Source organism: Podarcis gaigeae, assembly GCF_964106915.1.
Source record: "Podarcis gaigeae genome assembly, chromosome: 15".
Lineage (NCBI taxonomy): Eukaryota > Metazoa > Chordata > Lepidosauria > Squamata > Lacertidae > Podarcis > Podarcis gaigeae.
This window is the reverse complement of record NC_139692.1, coordinates 16,167,083-16,191,591: the sequence shown is the minus strand read 5'-3', so window position 1 is coordinate 16,191,591 and position 24,509 is coordinate 16,167,083. Positions and strand designations below refer to the sequence as shown.

The 24,509-nt window shown below is 46.2% G+C and overlaps 1 protein-coding gene across 4 annotated transcripts in view; it reads left to right on the top strand.

Annotated features, from left to right (window-relative positions):
- The window catches only part of DSCAML1 (DS cell adhesion molecule like 1), a 164,653-nt gene that overhangs the window by 8,960 nt on the left and 131,184 nt on the right, over positions 1-24,509 (top strand). For all 4 annotated transcript variants that reach the window (XM_083713365.1, XM_083713364.1, XM_083713363.1 and 1 more), the window contains 2 exons: positions 6,169-6,486; positions 9,381-9,527. In XM_083713365.1, the coding sequence (XP_083569491.1) occupies positions 9,425-9,527 (103 nt within the window). In that variant the 5' untranslated portion in view covers positions 6,169-6,486; positions 9,381-9,424. The remainder of the gene's footprint in view (positions 1-6,168; positions 6,487-9,380; positions 9,528-24,509) is intronic.

The window sequence follows — 24,509 nt, the reverse complement described above, 5'->3', positions numbered from 1 at the left end:
TCTGTGGCAGGGAAGGGAGATCTCATTGGGGCCATTGGGGTGAGGCATGTATTGGATGCATGACTATGCAGATGGTGTTCTGGGTGTGGCAAAGGAGATGCTTGGGCTTCTGTATACTGTAATTACTTCAGTTGCACCACAGTCTCTTCCCTGCTGCCACTTGGTTTCCAGTGTTTAGCTGTTTCTGTCCCAGTCAAGACTTCAGGAAGGATGCCAGCTCCTCATTCCTACACAGGGAACTGTTAACCTGGATGCTCTTGATCAGGGGTTGGCAAAGTTTTTGTGGCTTGGGCTGGTTCATGGTCCTGCAGACGCTGTGGTGAGCCAGAGTGCGGGCGTGTGCACAAATGCGCAAACGCTATTTCCGGCACTCCTTCCGGTGCGGAGGAGGCGTGCTCAGCTTCCCATTGGCTTCCTGCAGCCAACGGGATGCCTGCCAGTGTCACGGAAGGTGGTCCTCGCTTTGCTGCACACTGGCTTAGCGTGGCACATGGGAGCTGACCGAGCGGGTGACAGGGGTCCAAGGGCCGGTTTTAAACGACCCCCATGGGCCGTTTGCTGCCCATAGGCTTTAGGTTGCTGACCCCTGCTCTTGATGGATGTGGAGTCTGCAGCACAGAGCCCTTTGACGCATTCTGCCCTCTGGAGCAAGAGGCAAGGAAGTACACTGTCATAAAGTGGGCCATGAGGCAATGCCCTCCAATATCTTAATCAAAGGGTTGAGGCAGTGGTCGGCTTGTGTTATTTTGGGTGAAATCCTTCCTTCCCTTCTCCTCACAGTTCAGATCCTGATAATGAGCCATTGGGAGTGATAGCTAAAAGGGGTAAGTCTTCCAGAGGCAGGTTGATCCCTTAGAATTGGTTGTTTGCCTTGTCATCTCGGCACTGGTGTCCCTGACACACTTATTCTGACAGCTGCTAAGGTTGTTGTTTTTTTAAATTAAGAAGCAAGTTATTTAAATTCTTCCTAAGCACTTACAGCAGATAGATTGCATCCAAGGAGAGAATGTCTCCTAACATAGTCCAAGGGTGGCTGGTGTAATAGCTGGTTGTGTTTGAAGCCATATAAGGGGGAGATAAGGCGGCCTTGGCCTTGCAGTATTCAGAAGTCCAGTTTACCTCCCCCCCCTTTTTTTTTAAAAAAAAGAGGGCATAAACAAGCTATGAGGAAGCAAAGGTTGCCGGCAGCTTCTTGCACCTCTTGTCAAAAAGCTGTTTGTGGCTCATTGTTACTTAGCTTCTAGGTTGGAATGGCAAGGCAGGTTTGGGGGTTCTCCGGCTTCTTCTTGCTCCCCTTTTTCCACTGAACATGTTGTCCAAGTCCATCTTGTGCATTAACTCCACCATTCAGTCCCTTCACCATTCAGTGTGTTTTCAGAGAATGCTACTTGGGTGTGGGGGAGCAAGGCGCGATGGAGGAGGAATTGCTGCCTGGAAAAGACAGCTTAACCTAGAGATGCTCTGCACATTTTGCTGTTGACTTGTTACCCCCTACCCATGAACAATACCTGTGCACAATAAGAGCCTGTGATCAGTAGGGTGGGCAACAAGGATGGAGCAGCTTTCTAAGCTCATGGTGAAGTTGAAATTTCTGTACCTGTAAACCACTGCATCCTTTGAAGTTTGATGGAGTTTGATGGCCACTTTTGCAGCCACCATTGCTGATTCCTACTCAACTCTTGGTGGCATCTGTATCTTTACCTCTTGTTTTTGAGGATACAGCTCCATTTGGCAGTGACCTGTCAGGAGCCTGTGACTTAGGTGAGGCCCCTATTGACTGCGGAATTCCCTGCTGAATTCATCTGACTGGTAAAATATAAAATCTCCACTAAAGGCTGCTAACTGGTGGACTGTAAAAAATAAAATAAAATAGCCCACTTCCCCTCACATCTCTTCAGCAGGTTAGAGCCATCATAAATGTTTTTTAACCCTTGAGAAGAAGAGCAATGTTCTTGTCATGCAAGATCATTTTTCCCTGTGGTCTCACCTGTGGTCCAAAGGCTGGGCCAGCGTAGCATCTCAGTCTATGATATTTAGAGGGTGTACTAACATGTGGAAGGGTGAGAAGAAGACTGCTTGGAAGGGGGTCAGAAGCATCTCTGTGCTTTGCCCCCAAGACGTGTGTTGGATGCAGACGACTGCTTTGACAGAAAGGGACTTTCACCTTTCTTTGCCAGGTTCCTTCTAGCAGTGCAACACTTGAAGAAGTCCAGTGAGGAAGATGAGTAAATATTGTGGTAGAATGATGACAAAATGAATCTTTTTCCCCGGACAAAGCCGAAGTATTAATATTTCAATACCTCTAGGTTGCAATTTCCTACAATTTAAGAAGATTGCTCTGTGAGAACTCGAAATGTGTTTTCTTCAGCGCTGGGAACACAGACTGTGCATCTTCGCTTTGGTGCTGCTGTTCTGTTGCCGTCCCATCCTCCCTTCTGTACCAGTGCCGAAGGTTGGGTCTAAATTAATGCCTTTGATATGTAGGTTACAGCCAAGGATTGTGACCAGATGCCAGAAGTGATTTTTGTTTTAAAAATATTGCAAGGCTATTTCTATGTTTTTAATCTCTCCTGGTGATTTGGAGGCAGTTTTATGAAACATGGAATTAGGATGGTGCTCACCGTTAAATGGTAAAGGAGATTAGATGGATTTAACTCTATGCGTCTGTCTCATAACTACTACCAATCCCATAACTTCCATTTTCTATTAAAAATCCATTCCGCCCCTTTTGACCTGCAAAAGCTTTACTAGTAATTTGAATTCCTCTCCTTATTTATGAGGATTTCCCCCCCTTTCTCCCCCCCCCATATCTGTGCAACTAACCTTAACATGGTGAGTAGGGTGGGGGACTCACTGCAGAGAAAATGGTTATCTCCCAAGGGGTTGCTGCTCATGGGAGCACTGAATGCAGTGGCAAGAGAATGGGGGCCCTCCTACTGGACCTGAGTGGGCTTTGCTAGCAGCTGCATGAACATGGCTGCCTCCTCTAAGGGCCCCATTTTGACCCTTAAAGCCATGCTTGCAGTGAGCCCAGATTTCTGTAAGCCAGGACCAGGGCTGTGTCTGTTCTTCCCAGTTCTGTGACCCGAATACATTATGCAAATATTTGCTTGGCTGGCATAATTCTGTTTCTGGCAGGAGGTACGCAGAGCTTGTGTATTTATTTATTTGTTATGAAGATTTATATCCTGCCTTTCTATAATATATCCATAGTGGCTTATTAGCAGGGCTGAAATACAAACACAATAGTAAAACAACAAGATGAAATGCTGTATCAAGTAACAAAGCTTCAGAGCTTTGATTGCTGAAAGTCCAGCTCTTCCCACCTCCTCTGTTCAAGCTTATCTACTAGAAATGCCTCTCCACTCTCTTACCAAAAATCTGCAATTCTTAGGATACTGAATTTTATGTCTTGCACCAAATCCCACTTTTGCACAACTGGGATTCTTTTTAACAAAGCAGAAATGCTGGGCTAGGTGGGTTGAGAGTTTATCTATGAAGGTGCTTATTTTGGTCTTAGGAAAGAGGGCAAACATTGTTAGCCATTGAAAGGATAATGAGTATTCACTCTACCTCTGTAAAACTCACACATGTTGGCGGCCCAGGGAAATTCTTGTAGGGGGAAAAGCAAGAGAAAAGGGAAAAAGAAAGCAAACCAGGGATGGAGTTCCCTCACCTCAAGGTTGAAGCAGAGCTGGGGACACCCTGGAGTGGAGAGGGACTGCCAGACAGTGTTCGCACAATAATGGACTGGATGGTTGTTTTCTGGCACTCTTCTAGTTAAATTTGCTGTTATGTAGTTGTGATGACCCTGAGTTGATGGTGGGGAGAGACACAGGAACTCAATGAGTGGCATGTCTTAGGTATGGTGGTGGCAGTAACTGGGAGCTGGCTTGTGCCTCGAACCTATTGGCAAGGGCCTATGATGAGTGTGTGTCGTCTGCCTGGAGTTTCAGAGAAGGGGATCCTTGTGTTTGGGTTTTGTCCTGGGGAGGCTTGGGATGAATCTAGCAGAAGCATTGTTTGGTCCATAACAAAGTGCCTCCTGTGGGCTGGTAAATAGCGGGAAATGGGGTGGCACATCTTGTCCCCCCAAAAATCTTCTCTTGCAGCAGAGCGCCTCCCCACCCCAGCAGTTTTGTCAGGCAGATGTTTGTATCCAGAGCAAGGAGCTTATTCTGAGAGAGGGGCGGGTGTGTGAAGAGCCTTTCCATCGCCTCCTGTGGCTCCATTCAGACGGTTTTTGCTGTCTTGCAGCTCTGTTAACTGCTTCCTTGTTTCTAAGAGATGCACATGAATGTGCCTGTACTGTGAAGTAATTAAAACATTCTAGATATTATTTTTCTAATGCCAGCCCAAGAAAGCTGTGTGGTATTTGGACCCATGGTATTAGAAGAGGAGACGGCTTCTGAATATTCACCATCATGATGAAAACAAAAATATTTTTTCCCATCTTGCTTAGCGTTTACGGTCTCATCCCTGCTTTGTGTTGAGATGAGAATTGCTGTGCCCAATAAGGCTTTAATAGCCTTTCCTCAAATGAGCAGTTGGGATGGAGGCATCCTCCCTGGAGGGGCTGGTGGTGGTAAAGTGTTCTGCTAAGAATATTAATAGATGAGCCATTTTTTGCCATTCGCTACCATTTGTCTCCCTCCTGCACCCCCCCCCAGCAAAAAAAAAAAATACTGGGGGAAAATTGAGGTTGTGGAAGGTCCCTTGTGACTTTGTCCAAAGCGGTAGTGCTTTTTTTGCTTCTTTGCATGGTTGTAGGCGCAGCTGGGAAGGTGGCTGGGCTCTGAGCCCGAGGAGGAGCTGCTAATTCCCTGGCACAGATTGCTCCGTCCTCGATCTTTGTCCTTCCACCTACTTAAAAGTAGCACAGCTAAAAAAAGGAGTCAAATCTGAATGGCTTTGGGGGCCTCCAGCTGATTCTCAGGAAATATCTGGCCCCATCCAAGCACATTGAAGCCTCCAGCATGTATATAGGTGTTGGTGTAGGTGGGTGTGCTTGTGTCCCTTGCAGAGAAGACAAAAGTGCTTCTTTCCCCCAAGTAGGGTGCTCTTGCCCATATCTGAGATTTAGGCACACTGCCCCCTACCCCGTGAATGGCACAGTAAATGGTAGAAGTGACACCAGAGCAACTGACTAAGCCTTCCTTGTTGGGGTGGTGGTGGTTTCAAGAGGCTTCCTGCTGGACACTGGAGGGCAGCACAGAGGCCTGGCAGATCTTGAAAAAGACACTGGAGGGAGATGTGGGTGTAATTGGCTGAACTGGCTTAACCCAGATCCTTATTCCTGTGCATGATTGACAAGAGTGGGGTGGGCAGCTCCTTCCATTATCTCCTTCCCTCAGCTCCTTCCATTATCTCTTCCCAAGCTACCCTCCACCTGAGCAGCTGTAGATGTTCCCCTCCTTTGACAGCTACTGTACCCTTGAACAGTGATTCTTCTGAAAATCTTCATCAGTCTTCTCTCTCCCCTCCCCCTGGTATATGTGCTAAGTTACACATGTTCTCAACAACATGACAAACTGGATAAATGGGAAGCTCAACTCTACCACTCATTGACATGTGAGATTCATTTCATTGTTTGCTGAAATGTTTAGGGTGGTTTTTTTTAATGGGTTTATTCATTCTGTAAGAGGGCTGATGGAAAACATATAAGCTCACAGGGATTTGGAGTATGCACCTCATGAAGTCCTGGCTGCCCATTCAGCTCTTGATTTTTGAATATTTGGCAGATACTTCCTCGGAAGGCATTTCAGAAGCTGCTGTCCTTGTGGTTTGAGGGATGCCTGCTGAAGCTTCTGATTCTGTGGTTCTTGTCTGTGGGGCTGTAAATCCTGCCCCCAGAGGGCAGACCTGGCATAGCCAAACAGCCTCATTCTGATGTGGCCTTGAGGGTCTGTTAGGTGCCTGTAAGCCAGGACCTTGTGAATTTGCACTGGGCTATGAAATGGAAGTTTAGCTTGCCTCTGGAGAAGGTTACTCAGCAAGTATTCCTAGGAAAGAGCCACTGGCTCATTTCCTTGGTGCTGTGGGTCAGCTAAGGTAGTGGGAGTATCCAGTGGCAATGACTGGGCTGACTTTTGGGGTTTGCATGAGGGTGCTCCTGGCACCACTCCTCATAATGCTTGCTCTCCCATTTTCTTCTCTTCTCCTCTGCAGCGCATACAGAAGATGTTGGAACCAGCCTCTACTTTGTGAACGACTCCATTCAGCAGGTGACCTTCTCCAGCACTGTGGGGGTGGTAATCCCCTGTCCAGCAGCAGGGTCCCCCAGTGCCACCCTTCGCTGGTACCTCGCCACTGGGGATGACATCTATGATGTCCCACACATCCGTCACGTCCATGCCAATGGGACGCTGCAGCTCTACCCTTTCTCGCCATCTGCCTTCAATAGCTTTATCCACGACAACGACTATTTCTGTACTGCAGAGAATTCTGCGGGGAAAATCAGGAGCCCAAATATCCGGGTTAAAGCAGGTATTGGCTGACTGGCTGCTCTGGGTCTTGTCTTCAGTATGGTTGACTTGACTTGTAGTGGAGGGAGGATGGTGGCCGTCTTTGGGCCTGTGCCCAGTTACTTTTTTAGCTGAGCATAGACAGCTGTGCCTGTGTTTGTCCCAGACAATCAGGAATATTTTCTAGGAGAGGTAAATGAGTGTCTGTTGGATGAGTGTCTGAATGCTGACTTTTGAATTACAGAGAACTCTTTGTTATGCTGGCTTCTCTAGACACTTTGAATGAAACTTTTTGGTGAGGTCTGAGCTGGGCCAAACACCTGTCACCTGTATAGGAAATGTTCCTTTGCAGCCATCCTACTTGCTTTGTGAGCTGCAGCCTAAACAAGCTGATGGCTAATTAAGCAGAGGAAAATGATGAGCAAAGTAGCAGAGCTCTTCTGGTCAATGATTGACAGAGACTGGGTGGGCTGAGAACCCCCAGCGGTTCCATTAGGTAACCTATTAAGCATTGGACTAGCAAAGTGCATACTACCCCAGGGACCAAAGGAGCTTTCTTCCTTCATTGCCTTGCAGCAGTGTAGACTGACATTAAATATCCAGAAGTGAATTATTTACCCAAATTACAGCATTGGTTATAATATTGGGGAGGTGCAGGGTGAGAAGAATGTAAGGACAGAACTTAAGGGCATGGGTTGCACTTGGCCAGAGGAGCATTCAGAATTCTCTTTATGCTTTGGCTCCCTGCTTGTGGCTCACACCTGTGAGTGCTGAAGGAGCAATGTGGGAGGGAGGATACAAGCTGGACCTTTTTATGGCAGATGCTTACTTCTTCCCTAAACCAGTAAGGACTCTTTTCTGGTTGACATTTTACCTTTGTGACTCTGAAGAAATGGGACTGGTAGATTTCCTTCCAAATCAACAGCTGGAAATAGACCCTCACAGGTGTGGAGGTGGGTGGGCAGGCTGTGTTTTCTGCTATGGGTACTTTCCCCCCAGAGTGCCTCGGTTGGCTGTTCCTGGGCCTGGGCAACACCACCTCTTTCTCCTGCAGTTGTCTGTGGTGCCCTTGGTTTAAACTGCATGTTTAGGACGACAAGCGTTGATCAGCAGTTTCTTTTTGGTGGCTTCAGCATTGTAATGTATGACTTTCTAGAAGACTGATTTGGATTCTGAATATCTTAAGGGGCCTTGTTGGGGAAATCCACCCATTTCTGAATGCCAAATATCAATTTGCATTCCAACACATATTTCCCAATGGGAGGGGAAGGGTTGAATGCTTTGAACCCTTAACTCCTCTAACATTTGTTACCAGTTATATCTTCTGGCTAACTTGAGGGTCAAATATCCCTCTTTCCCTGTGGCATATTATACAATTACGTGAGGTATGAAGAGAAAAGCTTTTCTCTCTTTCTCATATAATACTGGAACCTAAGGGGATCCATTGAAGCTGAACAGAGGACAGGCACAAGAGGAACCACTTCTTCACACAATGCATCGTTAAAACTATGGTTTTTGCTGCCACAAGATGTAGAGATGGCCACCAACTTTGGAACACATAAGTCTTCAAAAGGAGATTAGATATATTTGTACAGCATAAATCTCTCAAGTAACGGTATCTATATTCTACCTGCAGTATTGGAAGCAGTGTGCCTCTGAATGCCAGTTTCTGGGGCACAGCATCAGCAGGAGGCTGTAACGTTTATGGCCTCCTTGTAGCCTTTATTTCACCTGGGTCAAAGACCCAGTTTGCCACACCCCGCCATGCACATTTGTGTAAACACATACACACAGGCTGGGAACGTCAGTGGTGCCCCTCTGGAGGCTTCACCTGGGGCAAAAACCCCATCTAGCCCCCTCCTCCCAGGTACATCTCTGCTTTGGAGCATTTTCTGGCTGTAGTGAGAAGCAGGATGCTGGACTAGATAGGCCCCCTTTGGTCTGATCCAGCTTCTGCCGGACACTTATTATGTTTTTCATACATTATATGTAGGCTGCCTTTGAAGGTTGTCTGAAAACTTCAGAATACAGCTGCAAGATTGCCCATGAGCTGTAGTAGGAACAGGTCCCACACTAGTACTTCACTGGCTCTCAGCCTGTTTCTGGACCCTATTCAGAGTGTTGTTTTCCACCTTTTAAACCTCTTGATAACTTGGGACCAGGATCCCTGAAGGATCAACTGTTTCCCCATGTACCAGTCTGCACACCAAGGACTTTGCAGGAGGTCTTTTTCTGGTCCTCCTGCTGAGTGAGGTGCAGCAGGTGGTTCCTGAGGAAAGGAGACAGCAGCACAGAGAGTCTTGCCTTCACCTTACTTTGTTATTGTTTTGGCTCCTGGTCTTATTTCCCCAGGCCTTTTAATCTCTTCTAGATTCAAATTGTGTTTTTTTTATCCTCCCCCCCCCCCCGTTGTCTTATGCTGATTTAATATGTTTTGTGGCTGATAGTTATTATTTTATGTGTTTTGAATTTTTACTCCTGTTGCAACTTGGCTGTAGGGCATTATATACTTAAAATAAATTTTAACTGCTGGTGTTCGTTCTTCGACCAGCTTTCAGCATATGACAGGATAATTTATTTTCTGCACTGTGATACTTTCTGCCTTTGTTTTACTGAGGCTCTTGTTTGTTTTACTGGGTTTATTGTGTGTTAGGCTAGGTGGAGGTTTGTTGGCTCTGGAAAAACAGCTGGTAATACAGGCTGCCCCAATGCACAATGCAGGCCAAAGTCTCTGGGCGCTTCTTGGAGGAGTGCTCCCAATTGAAAGCCACGTACGAACCTGGTGTCATGTGCGCTGGAGGATGGATGATTGTGCAGGGTTGTGAACAAAGGGGATGAAATTCTTATTGAAGTGCAGCAATGGCTTCTGGTTGCCACTCTGTCCCAATCACCACCTCCCTGTCTCTTTCTCCCCAGTTTTCAGGGAACCTTACACAGTCCGGGTGGAGGATCAAAGGTCAATGCGTGGAAATGTGGCTGTTTTCAAGTGCCTCATCCCTTCTTCGGTGCAAGAATACGTCAGTGTTGTGTCCTGGGAGAAAGACACGGTTTCTATCATCCCAGGTAAGACAGGAGGCATTGCTGCCCCTCACCCCCTGGTCCTGCTGCTTCCTTTCTTCTATCACATGATATCTGTTGTCATTCTCTCTCTAGTGATCCCTGGCCAAGGGGCACAATGGATGCTGGCTGAGGATTGTCAGCCCTTTTGCCAAGTCCCAATGCCAAAGAGTGGTGCCCCCCCATGTTTTTTAGGAACAGGGCCCCAGGGTGGATTCCCTCCTTCCCAGAGCTGGGCTGTTTCTGCATTTAGTCAGCTCTGTAAGGCCCCTTAGAGCTTGGATCTGGGGGCTATGGTTGTGGACTAGCTGGTGTCACGCTCATGCCGAGAGATGAGGGGAATGTGAGGAGGTGATAGTCTTGCTCAGACCACCTAGAAGAGACTGGCTGCTTATCCAGGCCAGCATCCTGTTCTCAGACTAGACAACCAGATGCCTCTGGGAGGAGGCCTGCAGGCAGGACCCAAAGGCAGCAGCTTGAGCTCCTCTCCCTGCCTGAGCTTCCCAGCAGCTGGTCTTATTATACTGAGACATGCATTGGCTGATGCCTTCCTCCCTTCAAGATAGAGCCCTTGAGCCAAACAGGAGCCACACAGAACCAAAGATTGTGTTTAGCCTGGAAGTGCCTTAGAATGAAATCCATCAAATGGTTGGGGATGTTACTTTGAATTGTTCTTGGAAGTAAACACTCAAATCAAAGAATCTGACTTGTGTCTTGCAAGACTTTAATTGGTCTTTAAAGGCTATCTGGAGAGAACATTTGACCAGCCTGCCTCAAAGCCCTACTTCTGCAGAGACTGCCAGGGTTTGGGCAGACCCAGAAGATGGAGGGGGGGGGGTGCACCAAGGATTGCGAAGGGAGATCCTCCTCCCCTTCTTTGACCTTTTCAGTGCACACTCTGTATTATTAGAAGGAAAAGAAAACTGATTTTATAAATTGCTCATTGATTTGAGAGCAGTGCTTGCCTGAGGCAGCGTCTGCTTTGGTCTGTTGGATAATTCTCCTGCGCAGCTTCTGTGTTGGCTCCCGAAAGCTGGGATGAGCTTTCTGGGGAGCACACACCATGTGGTGATATGCTGTTATTTTGGTTGTATTTCTGGAGTTGAGGTTCCATATTAGAAGACTAACCCAATCAGAGAACAGGCATAGAAACTGTGCCCTGATTTCCAGAGTGCAGAACATGTAATGACTACAAAAACTAACTGGGAGAGAGAGAAACTATTGATCTGTTCTGATGGAAGAACCACCTAGCCATGGTTCAAAGCCTTAGAAATGCAGTGAGATTCACCAGCAAGTTCTCATCTTATACCTTGTGTTGCATCTTCCCTTTGAGAAGGCTGCCATTTGAGTAGAGGGACTTAAGGACAGTGGGTAGGAGAGGGCAGCTGAAATGCTCTTTTCTGTCGCTGTGTTTCATGACTGCTTTGTGTCCATTTGTTCCCTTATTATATAAGGACTGTTCTTTCTGGATGATGTAGCTACAGACATTGAGGTGCTATCTGATGCTGCCTCTAGTGTGAAACCATCTTGTGAAGCTGCTTTCTCGACTCCCCTGCTAGATCTTCCTAAGCTGAAGTGCTTAAGGCTGCTGTTGTGAGCCTTGAGTACTGGTGACTCAGAGGAGCCTGAAGGACCTGGGGGAATGGGCTGCTGCACCCTAGCAGACCTGAGACTATGATAGGGCCATACAGGCTATCCAGAGAGCCCTGCCTTTGTAAGCCAGTAGTGTTTGGCCAACCCTGCAAAGACTTGGCAAGGGCTTTGCCCCAAGGCCTGTTCATTGCTGCTGGATGTTTGTCCTTGCAAGGGTCAAGACATGCCTCTGGTCTCAAAGCTGCCTTGCAGAAGCCTACAGTGGAAGCTGAGAGTATTGGATGTGATGCCCGAGACCTCAACACTTTTTTGTTGTTGGAGACCTAAACTGTGGGTGTTTCCATGGGCAGGCAGTGTACTCAGGTTTTTCCTGTTCTTGGGGAGTGAACAGACCTTGCAGAGAGAGAAGCCTGCTTTCTTTCCTCTGCTCAGTAAACTTGAGCAGTTGCTAGCAATCTCCTTATGCCTGGGTGGGCTGTGCTTCTCACAGTTGTTGGGGTCCTCAATGTTCCAAGCAGCAGTGGGATGGCAAGAGGGGCTTGTGGTAGAAGGGGTGACATCATACTGTAGTGTCTGCTATTGGGTTGCTCTGAAACCTCTTTGGAAGCAGAAACATACAGTGGCTGCTCCCCTATGTATGTTTGCATTTTTCTGCATGAGAAACACCTAATTCAGGTTTATTTGAATGCTGTCTTTCCAATCCCTTACTCCTTCTTAAGACTTTTACAAGATGCAGGAGTAGTGGACTTCACCACCACCACACACACACACACACACACACACACACACACACACACACTCTCATCCCCATCCTTGTGTTTACCATCTAACTCGATGTAGAATTATGGAGAATTTGAAAGTTTGCACACAACTTTGTGACATTTTGTTTGGCCAAATAAAGGGTATTGCCCTAATGTGTCTATTTGAAGATAAAACCACTCATATCTAGTAAGACCTGTAAACAGTTGGAGCAGTTAGTATGAAGTTTCCAGAACATGGAGTGTGAATGTACTCATTGCATGATAATATGCATTCATTGCTAGGTGCAGACACATTTTGGGGAAGCTGTACCCAAGACATTGTCTCCATGCCATCCTTGTTCCACACTATTAGCTGTCTTAAGCACATTCTGCAGGATTGGTTTTAATCCATTTTGTGTTGAGATCATTTGATGCACACTACTATGTAAACTCGGCCACACAAAACAAATAGTAATTCCTGTTTTTAGCAACTTTATTACGTGAATGTATGCACAATTGCAAAGCCCTATGTATAAGATGGCTCTGTGAAAAAAAGAGCCTCATGCATTCCTACATGTGTACATAGGCATGATCTAGTTTGGTTGTTTGGGATTCGTGTCTTTTCTTGTGGCCAAAAGAAGTAGACTCGGTTGTTGCAGGAGGTTCAAATAAGTGTGCATTTGGTTCTTGCCTAATTACTTGTAGCTGGAGAAGACTGACTATGTGAGTCCAGGAGGTGATTGATGCCTCCTTGTAAATAGCAGTCACTTCAGCCTTGAAGGAGGAAGTTGTTTGGTCTCTCCTTAAAAAACCCTCTCTGGACCCAGAAGACTGCAATGTTTATCACCTACTCACAAATATCTACTTTTGGGCAAAGTGCTTGAGTGGGTAGTAGAAGGCTTTGTTGTATGCTGCTTGGATCACTTTTCGCTCATAGAGGTTTACCAAACTTCTAAATGTATACAATGGATTACCTACACATCCATTTCAGTTTCATTTCAGGATTGACGTCAGTGCCAAAACCCTGATGGATGATCTTTGTAAGGAGAGAAACAGGGAAAGTGTGACTTTGTGAATTCTCCATGATGTCTCAGCACCTTTTGATACCATGTGGAAGGCATGGTGCTCCTACCTGCACTGTAGGTTCTATAAATTAGTGATGGAGGATTCCTGCTTGAAACCATGACCCTTGTATCATGAGGGTTCTGCAGGGATCCACCTTATCCTACACACTCCTCAATATCTGTGTGAAGCCTCTGTGCTTCAAGTATTTGGAATGCAGTGCTCTCAGTATGTTGATGGCCCTCAACTCTGTTCCTTCTTGTTGGGTGAAGGCTATGAATATACCAAACCAGTGCCTAGGTGCAGTAGTGAGCTGGATGAGGAGTAAGAAACTGAAGCCGGGATCTTTTGATAAAGGGCAGTATATAAATCAATTAAATAATCATCATAAGCTGGATGCTGATATGATAGAGGCACTGTAAATAGTTGGTTCTCAGGCTGGGGAGATCCATGGTTACCTTCTTTTGAACAGAGTTACATTGGCCATGAAAAAAACAAGTGCACAGTTTGGGGATACTCATAGAATCAATGTTGTCACTAGAGACCTAAGTGGCCTTGGTGACACAGAGTGCTTTGGCCAGCTTTGGTTGGTCCACTAACTGTGAACACATCTCATCCATGCTCTGGAAACCTTCTGGAAGGATCACTGCAATTTGTTATATGGGGCTGCCATTGAAGATGACACAACAGCTTCAACTGTTGCAGAATGTGGCTGAATGACTTATATACATTACATTAATTTGTAAGAAGCTCCCTGGCTTCCTTTTAGCTTCCGAGCCTAATTCAAGGTGGTGTGGTTACTATTAAGGTCCTAAATGGCTTTCAATGCAATTCAATGCAAAGACGCGAAGCAGTGGTTCTTCCCCTATCAGCCTGTCTGTGTCTTGGGAACTTCCGCCAAAGCTCTCTTTTAGGGACCTCCTTGCTCTGAGATCTGGAACTCAGCAACAAAAGAAAAGGCCTTTCTTGCAGTGGGTTCCCGGCTGCAGAACATCCTCTCTAGAGAGGCTCACCTGGCACCAACATTGCTATCTTTTCAGTGCCAGTCAAAAATGTTTATTTCTCCCTGGGCATTTTAATCGGCTGTGAATTAATTTTATGGATTGTATTTATTGCTTTACGGTTGTACTGTTATGTTTATTGATTGCACATTGCCCTTGTACATTCAATCAAAAAGAATGAAGGGCAGTATAAATACGTTTAAAACAAATAAATGCTTGGCTCTATTCCCAGGAACTTGTGTGATGAAACAGTGTCTAGGGCAACCTGGGACTGACAATGAGGTTGTTGGACTCCAACTCCCTGGCCAACAGGGCCAATGTTCAGGGGTGGTGGGAGTTGTAGTTCAGCAACATCTGGAGGATCCCCACAACCGAGTATAGAGACTCCTGGTGGCCCAGGCTGTCCCTGGCCACTATGAAGGCTGGTTCTTGCCTTTGGGTTTCTTGGTTGCACCTGCTCAAGTTTCCTTGGGTCACCTTTGGGCCTCTGTAAGGTTTCTGTAAGGAACATATCACGGCATGAATGGAAATTAGAACAAACCTGCCAAATAGTGAATCGTGCACCAGGTGTGATGTTCAGGTGTGGGTGAGAAGCAGGCTGTTTGTCAGAAGAGGAGCCCTTTGTCTTTCAAGGCAGTACATGGTCTGTTTTAATGAAGTTCATTGGCCAAGTTCAGCTTTCCATTCCAAGATCAGCTTTGGAATGTGATTTGCTGTGAGACCATGTGCTTCCCCAGTTGCCTCTGCAGGGAGTGTGGGTGGCTGTTCTTCTTTAGCTCCCTAGAAGTATGAATATTGTGGAGAACCCACTGAGGACCTGTCTTTAATAGCCCATCATTGCACAGTGGCAGCTGCCTGCTTTGCATTGGTTCCAGGCTGCTACAGCTGCAACGGTCTCTCCCCCACCCCAGCATTTGTTAAATTGCTGGCTGCATTATTTGGTTAACTTGGTAACATTGAAATTTACCCTGAAATCAAATATAAATTCTCTTATAGAAGGTTATCCTATACATAAATCACCATTAGCCTGCCTCGTTTTTGTTTAATGCCTGCCTAACTGTGCTGCTGTCTAAAAATGTGTGTTTAGTCAAGTCAAGGGTTGCAGAGAAATTATAGGTTTTTCAAAAAGCCATTTGCTTTGTAGGTCCTCACATCAAAATCAATCTTCCTGTTAGTTCCCCTCCCCCTACAAATATAAGGTCCCACTCCCTCGGTTCTGGCATTTAATAAAGGGTCATGTTAATTCTAAATTAAGCCAGTGGCACTTACAGAATGGTGGGCCTTTGGTGAGGCTGGCCTGCGCTTTAAGGTTATGGTTTTGAACTTTGTGGCTGGCTATGGATCTTGGTCTGTTGTGGTTTAAAAATCCGTTATTTATATTAGGGTCAGCTCTCCACCTTGAGTGGGATGTATTCAACTGAATTTTTTTATTTTCCTGTTTCAAAAGCCCCAAGGGAATGAGGTTCCGTTTCTGTGAAATACGCCATTTTCAGCTTGCAAAAAAGGGGGATCTTTTGAGCTGAGGCTCTGTCCCTTTGTCAGGCAGTGCTTTGGCTAAGTGTGGTTGAGTCAGGAGGTTCCTGATCCCCAGTTTTGAAAGGGAAGGCTGTGGATCTTTTATTGTAGGAGGTTGTGGGCCTCAATATGCCCAGATGTCAGTGGACAGCTTGAAAAATACACTCTTTGTTCCAACCCCCTGTGAGAATGTCAGAATTGGGCTTGCTTTGGTACTGAAGGTCAGGAGCGTGAAGTTTAGTCGCATGCTGGATTGTGCCCTCTGCCACCATTGATCACCAATTTGAGGACATCACAGGGCAAGCCTGCACACTGTTTCCCTCCATCGCTGCCATGAGAATGGTTAGGTAGAAAGCTTAGAATAATGAAATAAGTAAATGGTCCGTCACTGACTTGTTATGAACAGAGAGCAGGTTGTTTGGGTCTGGAACAACAATGCGCTTTGGAGTCAGATATGGATAAAAGGTCAATTGTGTGAATCTGAAAACTTCTTCATGTGAGGAAAGCAGAATAAAAGCCTCAGTGAAAGTGAGGAGCTTTTATTGGAAATTGGTTGAGGTGGGCTTTCAGAATCCTTGCTCAGACACCGAGCATGCTTGGAGCCTTTGACCTGTCAGAGCTTTTTTCTCCTTCTTGTACCCCATTGTGGAGTTCCCCCCTCCCTCCCTCCGCTCTTTTAATTATAAACCTCACTATAATAAATAGTATAGGAGTGCCTGTCTGCTCTCCTCCTATGAGGTGAAAGATTGATCCAGTTAATTTGGCTCATCTTCGTGTGTTTGGTGGAGGGGTAAGGTTAACCCATAATTTCACAAAGAAAAATCCTTTTTCTGCATGAGCACTTCTTGCACTCTCTTTACTGTCTCTGCCATGTGCTAACATTTAGTCTTTAATAATCTGGAAGCAAATGAAATTGTATATTTTAAAAAATCATTTTATTTTCTCTGCAAATATAATGAGTGCCTGGAGACTCAGCGTGAGGCTACCCAAAATTAAAGCTACCAGGAATATTTATGGTTGTTGCGCTCCCATTCATATTCAGCTGCCTGCGCTGAGCCTTTGCATCGCGGCTTGGCTGCCAGCCCCAGCCAGGTGGTGTCAACAGGCCCCCAAACAATGCCTACGCACAGCCTAGCGGGCAGAGCTGAAAGCTGATCCAAGGCACGGCCTCGCCTGGGCACAGATAATTCCGCTTTGTCCTTCCTCAATGAGCATTCTCTTTAGAGGGCAGTGATCTCCTGCTACCACAAAAGGCTGGGGTGCTGACACCACAATGGGGGCTGAAAGATGATTCTTGTTTGCATGTCTTCAGGGAGGGGGCAGGCATCAATCTGTGGCAGAACATTTCCAGCTGCTGGCTTTATAACTCTTTGCCTGCCTGCCTGCCGAACAGGACTAGTTGGGCTTAATGAAATCATTTTCTGTGGCGAGCTGCTGCCTGAGGTTTGTAATGTCAGGATGATGAGCAGCAAATTTGCATGCCTTCCCAGGTTGCTCCCAAGAGTGCCTGTGATTTTTTTTTTGCATTTGCAAGAGAAGAGAGCAAGTGAGAACGGGCAGCAGCCTTTTCATGCAGGAGAAGGCCATCAAGGGCTTCTAGCCATGATAATTCTGTTTTACCTCCACTGCCATGGCAGGGAATTGCAAGTATGGAGAATGCCATTTGTGTACTCAGGTCCCCATAGGAATCTCATTGTCCACTCTGAAAACAGGATAATGGACTACATAGGCCTTTAGTCTGATCCAGCTGCATAGCTTGTCTTAAATTCTTCTGTTCAGTGTGATGCAGGCATGGAGGTGGGGCGGGGTGAAGGAGAAGGAAACACCAAAGAAGGTGTTTCCTCTTCTAGCTGTTGGGGATCCTGAGGTTTCAACTGCAGATTTTTGCTGTCCAGAGAGCTTTGGTTATGGGGTGGACAGAAATGCCATAAATATGCAAATTAACATTCTTAGGCAGTTTACAAAGGCTGTGTTGAAGGCAACTGCAGCTTCCTCTTGGGAGCTGCCAGCTGAAAGCAGGTGCATTGGGAAATGTAAACAGCCGAGAAAGTGAAAAGGACTTCCAACCTCACTTGCCAGCAGCAGGTAAACTGCCCACCCATCTCTGGGTGTCTCGCACAAGCAAGGAACCTATATTCATTGCTTGCTGGGTGGGGGAAAGTTTGCACATAAAGGCTTCCTTCTAGAATGTTCTCTTTGGTGACATTGGTACTAGTGGTGTGTTGTCCTAGTGAGCATTTGCTACAGGTTTGCCTGGCTTTTCTCCTCTGCCTCTTCACAAAATAACTGTTGTGCTCTGGTGTAAAAGGGAGAGACCTCTGCAGGAAGCAATACCTGTGACTCTTTCCCAAAAAGCTTACAACATAACCATATTGCTTTTGTGAAGACATCAGATAGACTCCCTCCTGTCACTCAAGTATCACTATCAAGATCAACTCCATCACATTATCCCTGACCATTGGTCATTTACATCTGAAGAGTCACAGATTTCCCAGGCCTGGTCTAGGCCAAAGATTATTGGCTTGGAGAAGAGGAAAGATCCTACCCAATAATGACGGGAAGCAGTTTTGGGGTGCCAGGACTTAAAACCTCATGGAGAGCATGTCTATGGAATCAGAGACTTGTAGGATGTGAGAACACACAGCATGTCCTGCAAGGTGACACAGAGCAGTCTCCCTCCTTAGTTTTTGCTAGGATCTTCTGTGAGCTGGCCAAGGTTACTCTGCCGAAGGGACTTCTTTCAAATGTTTGCCACGAGCATGCAAGCTGCACTTTTTGAATGAGGTCAGTGTTTTGGAAGTCTGGAGGCAACCTGCAGCTTTTGATTTAGCTTCCCTTCCCGCCAAACCTTGTAAGTCTTGACATGTATGTAAAAAAAAGCTCTTCTGGTCCTTGGTGTAAGAGCGTGGTGAATGTGATGTGCAATGTGAATGATCAGCTCCCTTTGTTTGAATATATTCAGCACATCTCTTTGGGAATTCCTGTTTGTGTTTGATGCATTAAAGGAATCTCATTGGGGTCTTGCATGGGAGCTGTTTCCGTACCAGGTATATATTCCCTGGTATTGCGCTGATTGGTTGATTCGTCACTCCACCTGCTTCCTACAAAACCCACCCCTCCTGAGGCATCTTGCCTCCTGCCAAGTTCCCTCCCAGCCCCCTGAGAAATTGTGCTCAGGCCAGTTACGGCAGCGGGAAGGAGCTGAAGGTGTTGTCGTCGTTCTCACCAAATGGGGTGAGATTCTGTCTGAAATAATCCCATCCTTCCCCGGAGTCTTGGTGTGAATTTTATCTAATCACCATGGCAACAGATAAAAAAAGGTGTGAGCACCACATCTCCCTCTCTCTCTGCTGTGATAATTCAGATTTAGATATTCAGATCAGATTGAAGATGGCGATTTCAAATGGAAGAGGAACAACAGAATGTTGACTGCTGTTCTGGGCCCTGGTGTGTGATGATCCTGCCCTTTTGGAGGATGGGATGCACACATACTTCCTGCTGGTGTGTTTGAAATATAATTAATTTGTCAAATGTGCCCTGATAATCCAGTTTCATTTTTGATGCAAACATGAAATGTAACCTAAATAAAATGCATGTTAGCATTCTCGGGGAGGGATTGCTTACTACTTCTAGATGCTAGACAGCAGCCAACCTTTCTTGAAAGGTCTGGAAGGGTTTAAGAGAACCTGTTTGGAGCAGGTGTTATGAAGTAAGAGGTGGTTGTTGCTAGCCAGTATCTTCTGCTCCTTCCTGCCGACTAATCCATCTTGCTCCTTTTCCTTGGCCACCCATTCTTGTCCTTTGTAGAGAGAGCCGTCCCCCATTAGTACTTCCTGCTAAAAGGTAAAGGTAAAGGTACCCCTGCCCATACGGGCCAGTCTTGACAGACTCTGGGGTTGTGCGCCCATCTCACTCAAGAGGCCAGGGGCCAGCGCTGTCCGCAGACACTTCCGGGTCACGTGGCCAGCGTGACATCGCTGCTCTGGCGAGCCAGAGCCGCACACGGAAACGCCGTTTACCTTCCCGCTGGTAAGCGGTCCCTATTTATCTACTTGCACCCGGGGGTGCTTTCGAACTGCTAGGTTGGCAGGCGCTGGGACCGAGCAGCGGGAGCGCACCCCGCCGCAGGGATTCGAACCGCCGACCTTCCGATCGGCAAGTCCTAGGCGCTGAGGCTTTAACCCACAGCGCCACCTGCGTCCCATGTAGTTCCTGCTCCCAGAGTTTTAATTGGCAATTAACTCCTGTTAGCTTTCCTATGGCAGGGCCAGGCATTACAAGTCCACTCCACGTGTAAAGGGCCCCTTCTGCTTCTGGGATTTCTGTATTTATTAGTTTTAATGTTGATTCTCACTCTGGGCTCAACATGGTTCCCTGCAGATGCTACTATGTTGGCTATCACTGGTTTGGTGGTTAGAATGTTGGGCTTTAACCTGCTCAAATCTTTGCTTGTCTACAAAGCTTACTGAGATACTCTGCTCTCTGCAAGGTTGTTGTGAGGAGAAAAGGGGAAGTGTGTTTGCTGCCATAAGCTGCTTGGTGGAAGTATGAAATAAGGAATAAAATGAATGTCTGGTAACAGTACATTGTTAGAACAGTGACTTATTTTCCTGCATTTAAATAAAAGAAGAAGTAATGCAGTACATATTTATATTCACAAAAGAATCATACATATTCATGATTGCAATGAAACAAAAGAAGTATAGGGTTGAATAGTATCCTGATGCTTGTTAACCCAAAACATCACAACTGAAACCCGTCTTTCACGAATACGCTTGAAAGCTGTTTGTTACTCATTTTTCTGTAGTATATTAATTTAGATAGTATTGCTGTATTTCAAGTTATTTTAATACCAATACAAAATCCGAGGGTCAGTATTATTCTTTGGGGCTATAAGAAGGTTAGCTATAAGAAGGTTAACTACCAATTCCAAGTCCACATCAATAATTTAGATAGCCTAATAACAATATATTTGGATCTAACGGTAAAAAGATATCCAGTCATTACTCTGATTAGATTCAGAATTATACTTCAGAAAGTCCAGATCATAGAGTATTCTCAAAATATATGTTAAAAAATTTGCCTGTACTATTGTGTAAATGTGGTTCAATCTGTATGGTGTTAAATGCCATTGAGGGCTCATCCATACTTCTGTTTGTGCCACGATTTCTAGGCATAGGTCATTGATTTGTAGCATGGATCCAAGCAGGGGTTTTTTTTTTGTCCCATCACCTTCCCTGAGAAAACCTGCTGTTTACTGATGAATTGAAAGAAATGTTAATCAAGTTTTCTGCGGATTGACGTGTTCATTCTGATTCAGTGGTAAGCAAGCGGGTTTTCCTGGGGAACACAGCAGGACAGAACAACAACAACAAGAACAACAACAACAAAAAGAACAACAACAACACAACCACTCAGACCCATGGCTACAAATGATGGACCTCTAGAAATTGCTGCACAAAGTGTGGATGAGCCTTGATACTGAATTTTAAAGACTTTTTGAGAAAAGTCTGCTGTTACTAAATTCAATATAATTTTAGTTCAATTCCATTGCCTTGGTCTGATTCCCGCCTAAATGTTTTGTCATTTCCCCTGTATACCCAACATACAGTATATACTGTTTCCCTATCAGAGTTTGGCTATCTTTAGACCTAAACAATTCACTCACATTTATTTCTCCCCTCAGCCCTTCCATGGTTCTTAAACAGTGACAATATTGTCCCTCTGACCTTGAAGTATTGGAATAACAGGGGTCTTACCCCTCCCCTAGTTTCTGTTGCTTCCTCAGATGATGCTATATTTTGTCCATTCATTCTGTTAGCATTGAAGCTGTGGTTTCAAGCTGCGTCTTGTGTAATCCCTGAAAGGCTACTCAGTTTCTGCTGTTGTTGTATTTATTTGCTAGGAGACTCCAGGCGACCTTCAGTATGATTTAAAATACATGGTTTAAAAGCTCAACAAATCATTATTCAAGAACAATAATGCTTGAAAAGCCAAGAAGCCTATCTTTGCCTATAATGTGAGTGGTTCCACCATAGAAAAGACAATCTGAGGCTCCTTCCATCTCTCTCTCCTGGCATTTTAACCTGAGTATCTTCTGTTCCTTTGCGCCCAATGCTGCTGAGAGGCCCTGTCAGGTCAATTGGACATATTTCCTGTGGTGAGCTGCAGATGATGAAGATGATGAGGGACCACAGGAGGCCTCCTTCTCCAAGCCAGAAACCAGGCCAGTGTATGTAGAGAGGAGAAGAGATGGACTATCCTGGAATGATGGGAGTTTCCTTGTAGTCTATGTCCAAAAGAGTCCATGCTTGAAAGGGTGAGGTGAGGCACTTGCTGGTAACTAGTGTGCGGCTTGGAATAAATGGTGCATGGATTCTCTTTTCATTCACCATTTGCTAGGAGTTTGTCCTCCTGTGGCAGTTACAGGGATCAGTGATTTTTCTTGAGAGGCTGAGGTTTTCAGCCAACGGATTATTGGCTGCTGAGAGAGTAGCTCCAAACTGGAGCATCTGCTTTGCATGCAGAAGGTCCCAGGTTCAATCCCTGGTAAGGCTAGGACTGGCCCCTGTCTAACATCCTGCAGAGCTGTAGACAATATGAGCTAGATGGACCTGAAGGTCTGACATGGGTATAAGGCAGCTTCCTGTGACTGAATGCCTTTGAGCAAACTCCATGCTATATGTCAGCCAGAGAGAGGGGCTGGGTGTGTGCATGTGTGAAGCGTTGCCATTTGCGAGGGACAGCAGCCAACCAGATAAGCTTAGTGCTCTCTCCTGCCCTCACCAATCCGAGCACTTAAAGGCCAATTGCTGGGCTCCCTTAATTCCTGTGTGTGTAAATCTTTCAGGGGCTGGAGAGTGATGGCGAGGGGAGTGACATGCTGAGCCAGGAACAGGTGGCCATAGATTAGTGGAACTGTAGGGAGCTGAAGCAAAAGCCAAGCAGCCGGTAAATCTCCTGTCTGCCACCTTCTGCCTGTCTTGCAGGGGAGACGAAATGTTTCAAGCCCTCTTCAGGAGTAGTTCCTAAATCTGCCTAGCAGGCTTCAGCTGATGGCATCAACTCTCAGCAAAAGCCTGCCAGGTTCCATATGGGGTGGGGGGAAGGTCTGTGCCTTTAATGGCTGTGCGGAAAGGCGGATTTGAGCATATGTATCCTCTTGGGATGACAGGAGAAACTGCAGTGGCCCAAATGCGCTACGTCTGTGCACTCTGTGTAGACGCAGAGGAACGTTGTGCTCAGTGGCATTTGGCCACTCACAGACAGGAACTTTGGGGGACAACCAATGAGTGAGGTCCCCATTTGTTGGCCCTTCCTTCCTTCCTTCAATCCTTCCTTCCTTCCTTCCTTCCTTGCTTGCTTCCTTTTTTGCAGGGCAGTATGCAGCATATGTGGGTATGGGAGGTAAACAGGGGCCTTTGCTCTGGAACCTCATGCCAGGTTCTTGCTGGAGGAGCTTTTCTACCTCCAACAGTACCTGTATGGCTTCTGCTCTCTTCGTAAGTCTGCAATGCTAATTGCAGCCATTCCTGACAGCAACCAAATAAACAGCAGCACATGCCGCAGCACATGCATTATACAGGGTGTTTCTGTGTCCAGGGATGCTTTCCTCCTGTGTTAGATGGGCAAAGAAGACTTGGGCTTGTGATGGGACAAGGCAGGTGTTTGGGGACTTTGAGGCAGTTGCTGGATGGATGCTCATTCCTCCCCACCCTGGTTGTTAGTGAGCATGACATGGGTGGCAGCAGAAGCACAGTGATGCCAGCCTCCTTCCCTCCCCCCAGAACAGGCAGTGCTTTATTCCCAAGCCTCTGCTTTCAAATTCTCTTTCATTTTGCATGAGAGACAGATGTGAAAGGCTGCAGGCCTTTTAGTCCCCAAAGAGAGAGGCTGGTTGTTCACATCCTCATCTCTGCACATTTGGGGACAATGGTCGCCCTTTCTCTGTCTGTCTCATGAAATGCACCCTCTTCCTCGAGTAAGAAGGGACTTTCTCCTGGGCAGGAAGCTGACCCAGGATGCCTGTGTAGGTTTCTGTCCTGGTGTGAGGGTGCAGGAATCAGATGATGGGACTAAGGGATGCTTCCCACGCTTCAATGAGTTCAATGAGCCCTTGTTGCAGACCCATGTTAGGTACCTGCTAAAGCTGCAACATTCAAGGGCAGATGTCCTTTTGTGGATGCTACAGAAACATATTCCTTGCCACCTTGACAGATTTGTAAAGGGCTTCTGAGGTGGGGTATGCGTGTGGCAGATGTATGCGAAAGCCCCTTCAGCATCATCACACAGTCAGCTGGCCCCAGGTTCCTACTTAAAATTTCAGTCTGTGGCTTTGACACTCTGTAGCCAAAAGAACCTATTGTGCTCCAAGCCTTGATAGTTTAGTTTTCAAGTTTGCCCATCTTGAGAGACTCTCCACTTAATTTTCTTTCCCAGAGGGGGTGGCTTCATTCTTGCTTTTCAATTGTAAGCTGAAATCATAGACTCAAAAGAGTTGGAGAGAGAGGTGTAGTTATAAATTGCCCCCTAAAATGCCACGATGAGCTTCAGCAGCTTATTTGTCACTGCACTACCTTTCATGAGAGCTAATGAAGGCACAGAGGGCTATCTAGTCTAGGCACGTCCAACAGGTTGATCGTGATCTACCGGTAGATCACTGGACGTCTGTGGTAGATCATTGATAGATCACACGCTCCCCCCCCCCCCAAGAAGCTCAACAACTTTTTTGGCTCCCCTAAAAAAAGCTCAACATTTTTGCCCTGTACCACCAAAAAATGGGGCTTTCCTCCTCCCTAAAAAAAGCTGAACAACATTGACCTGAACCCCCAAAAAGGGGATAGATCACTGCCAGTTTTTAACTCTGTGAGTAGATTGCAGTCTCTTTGGAGTTGTCCACCCCTGATAGTCCAATCTCCTGTCTCGTGCAGGGAATGTAGGACTTCTTCAATTCCCACAGGTGGCTGTGCAGTATCTTCTGCTTGAAGAACTCTAGGGAGGGAGCGCCTTCCCATCAGGGTGACTGGCTTCATTTCTGAACAACTTTTGACAATAGTGCATTTAGTGTTTGACTGAGA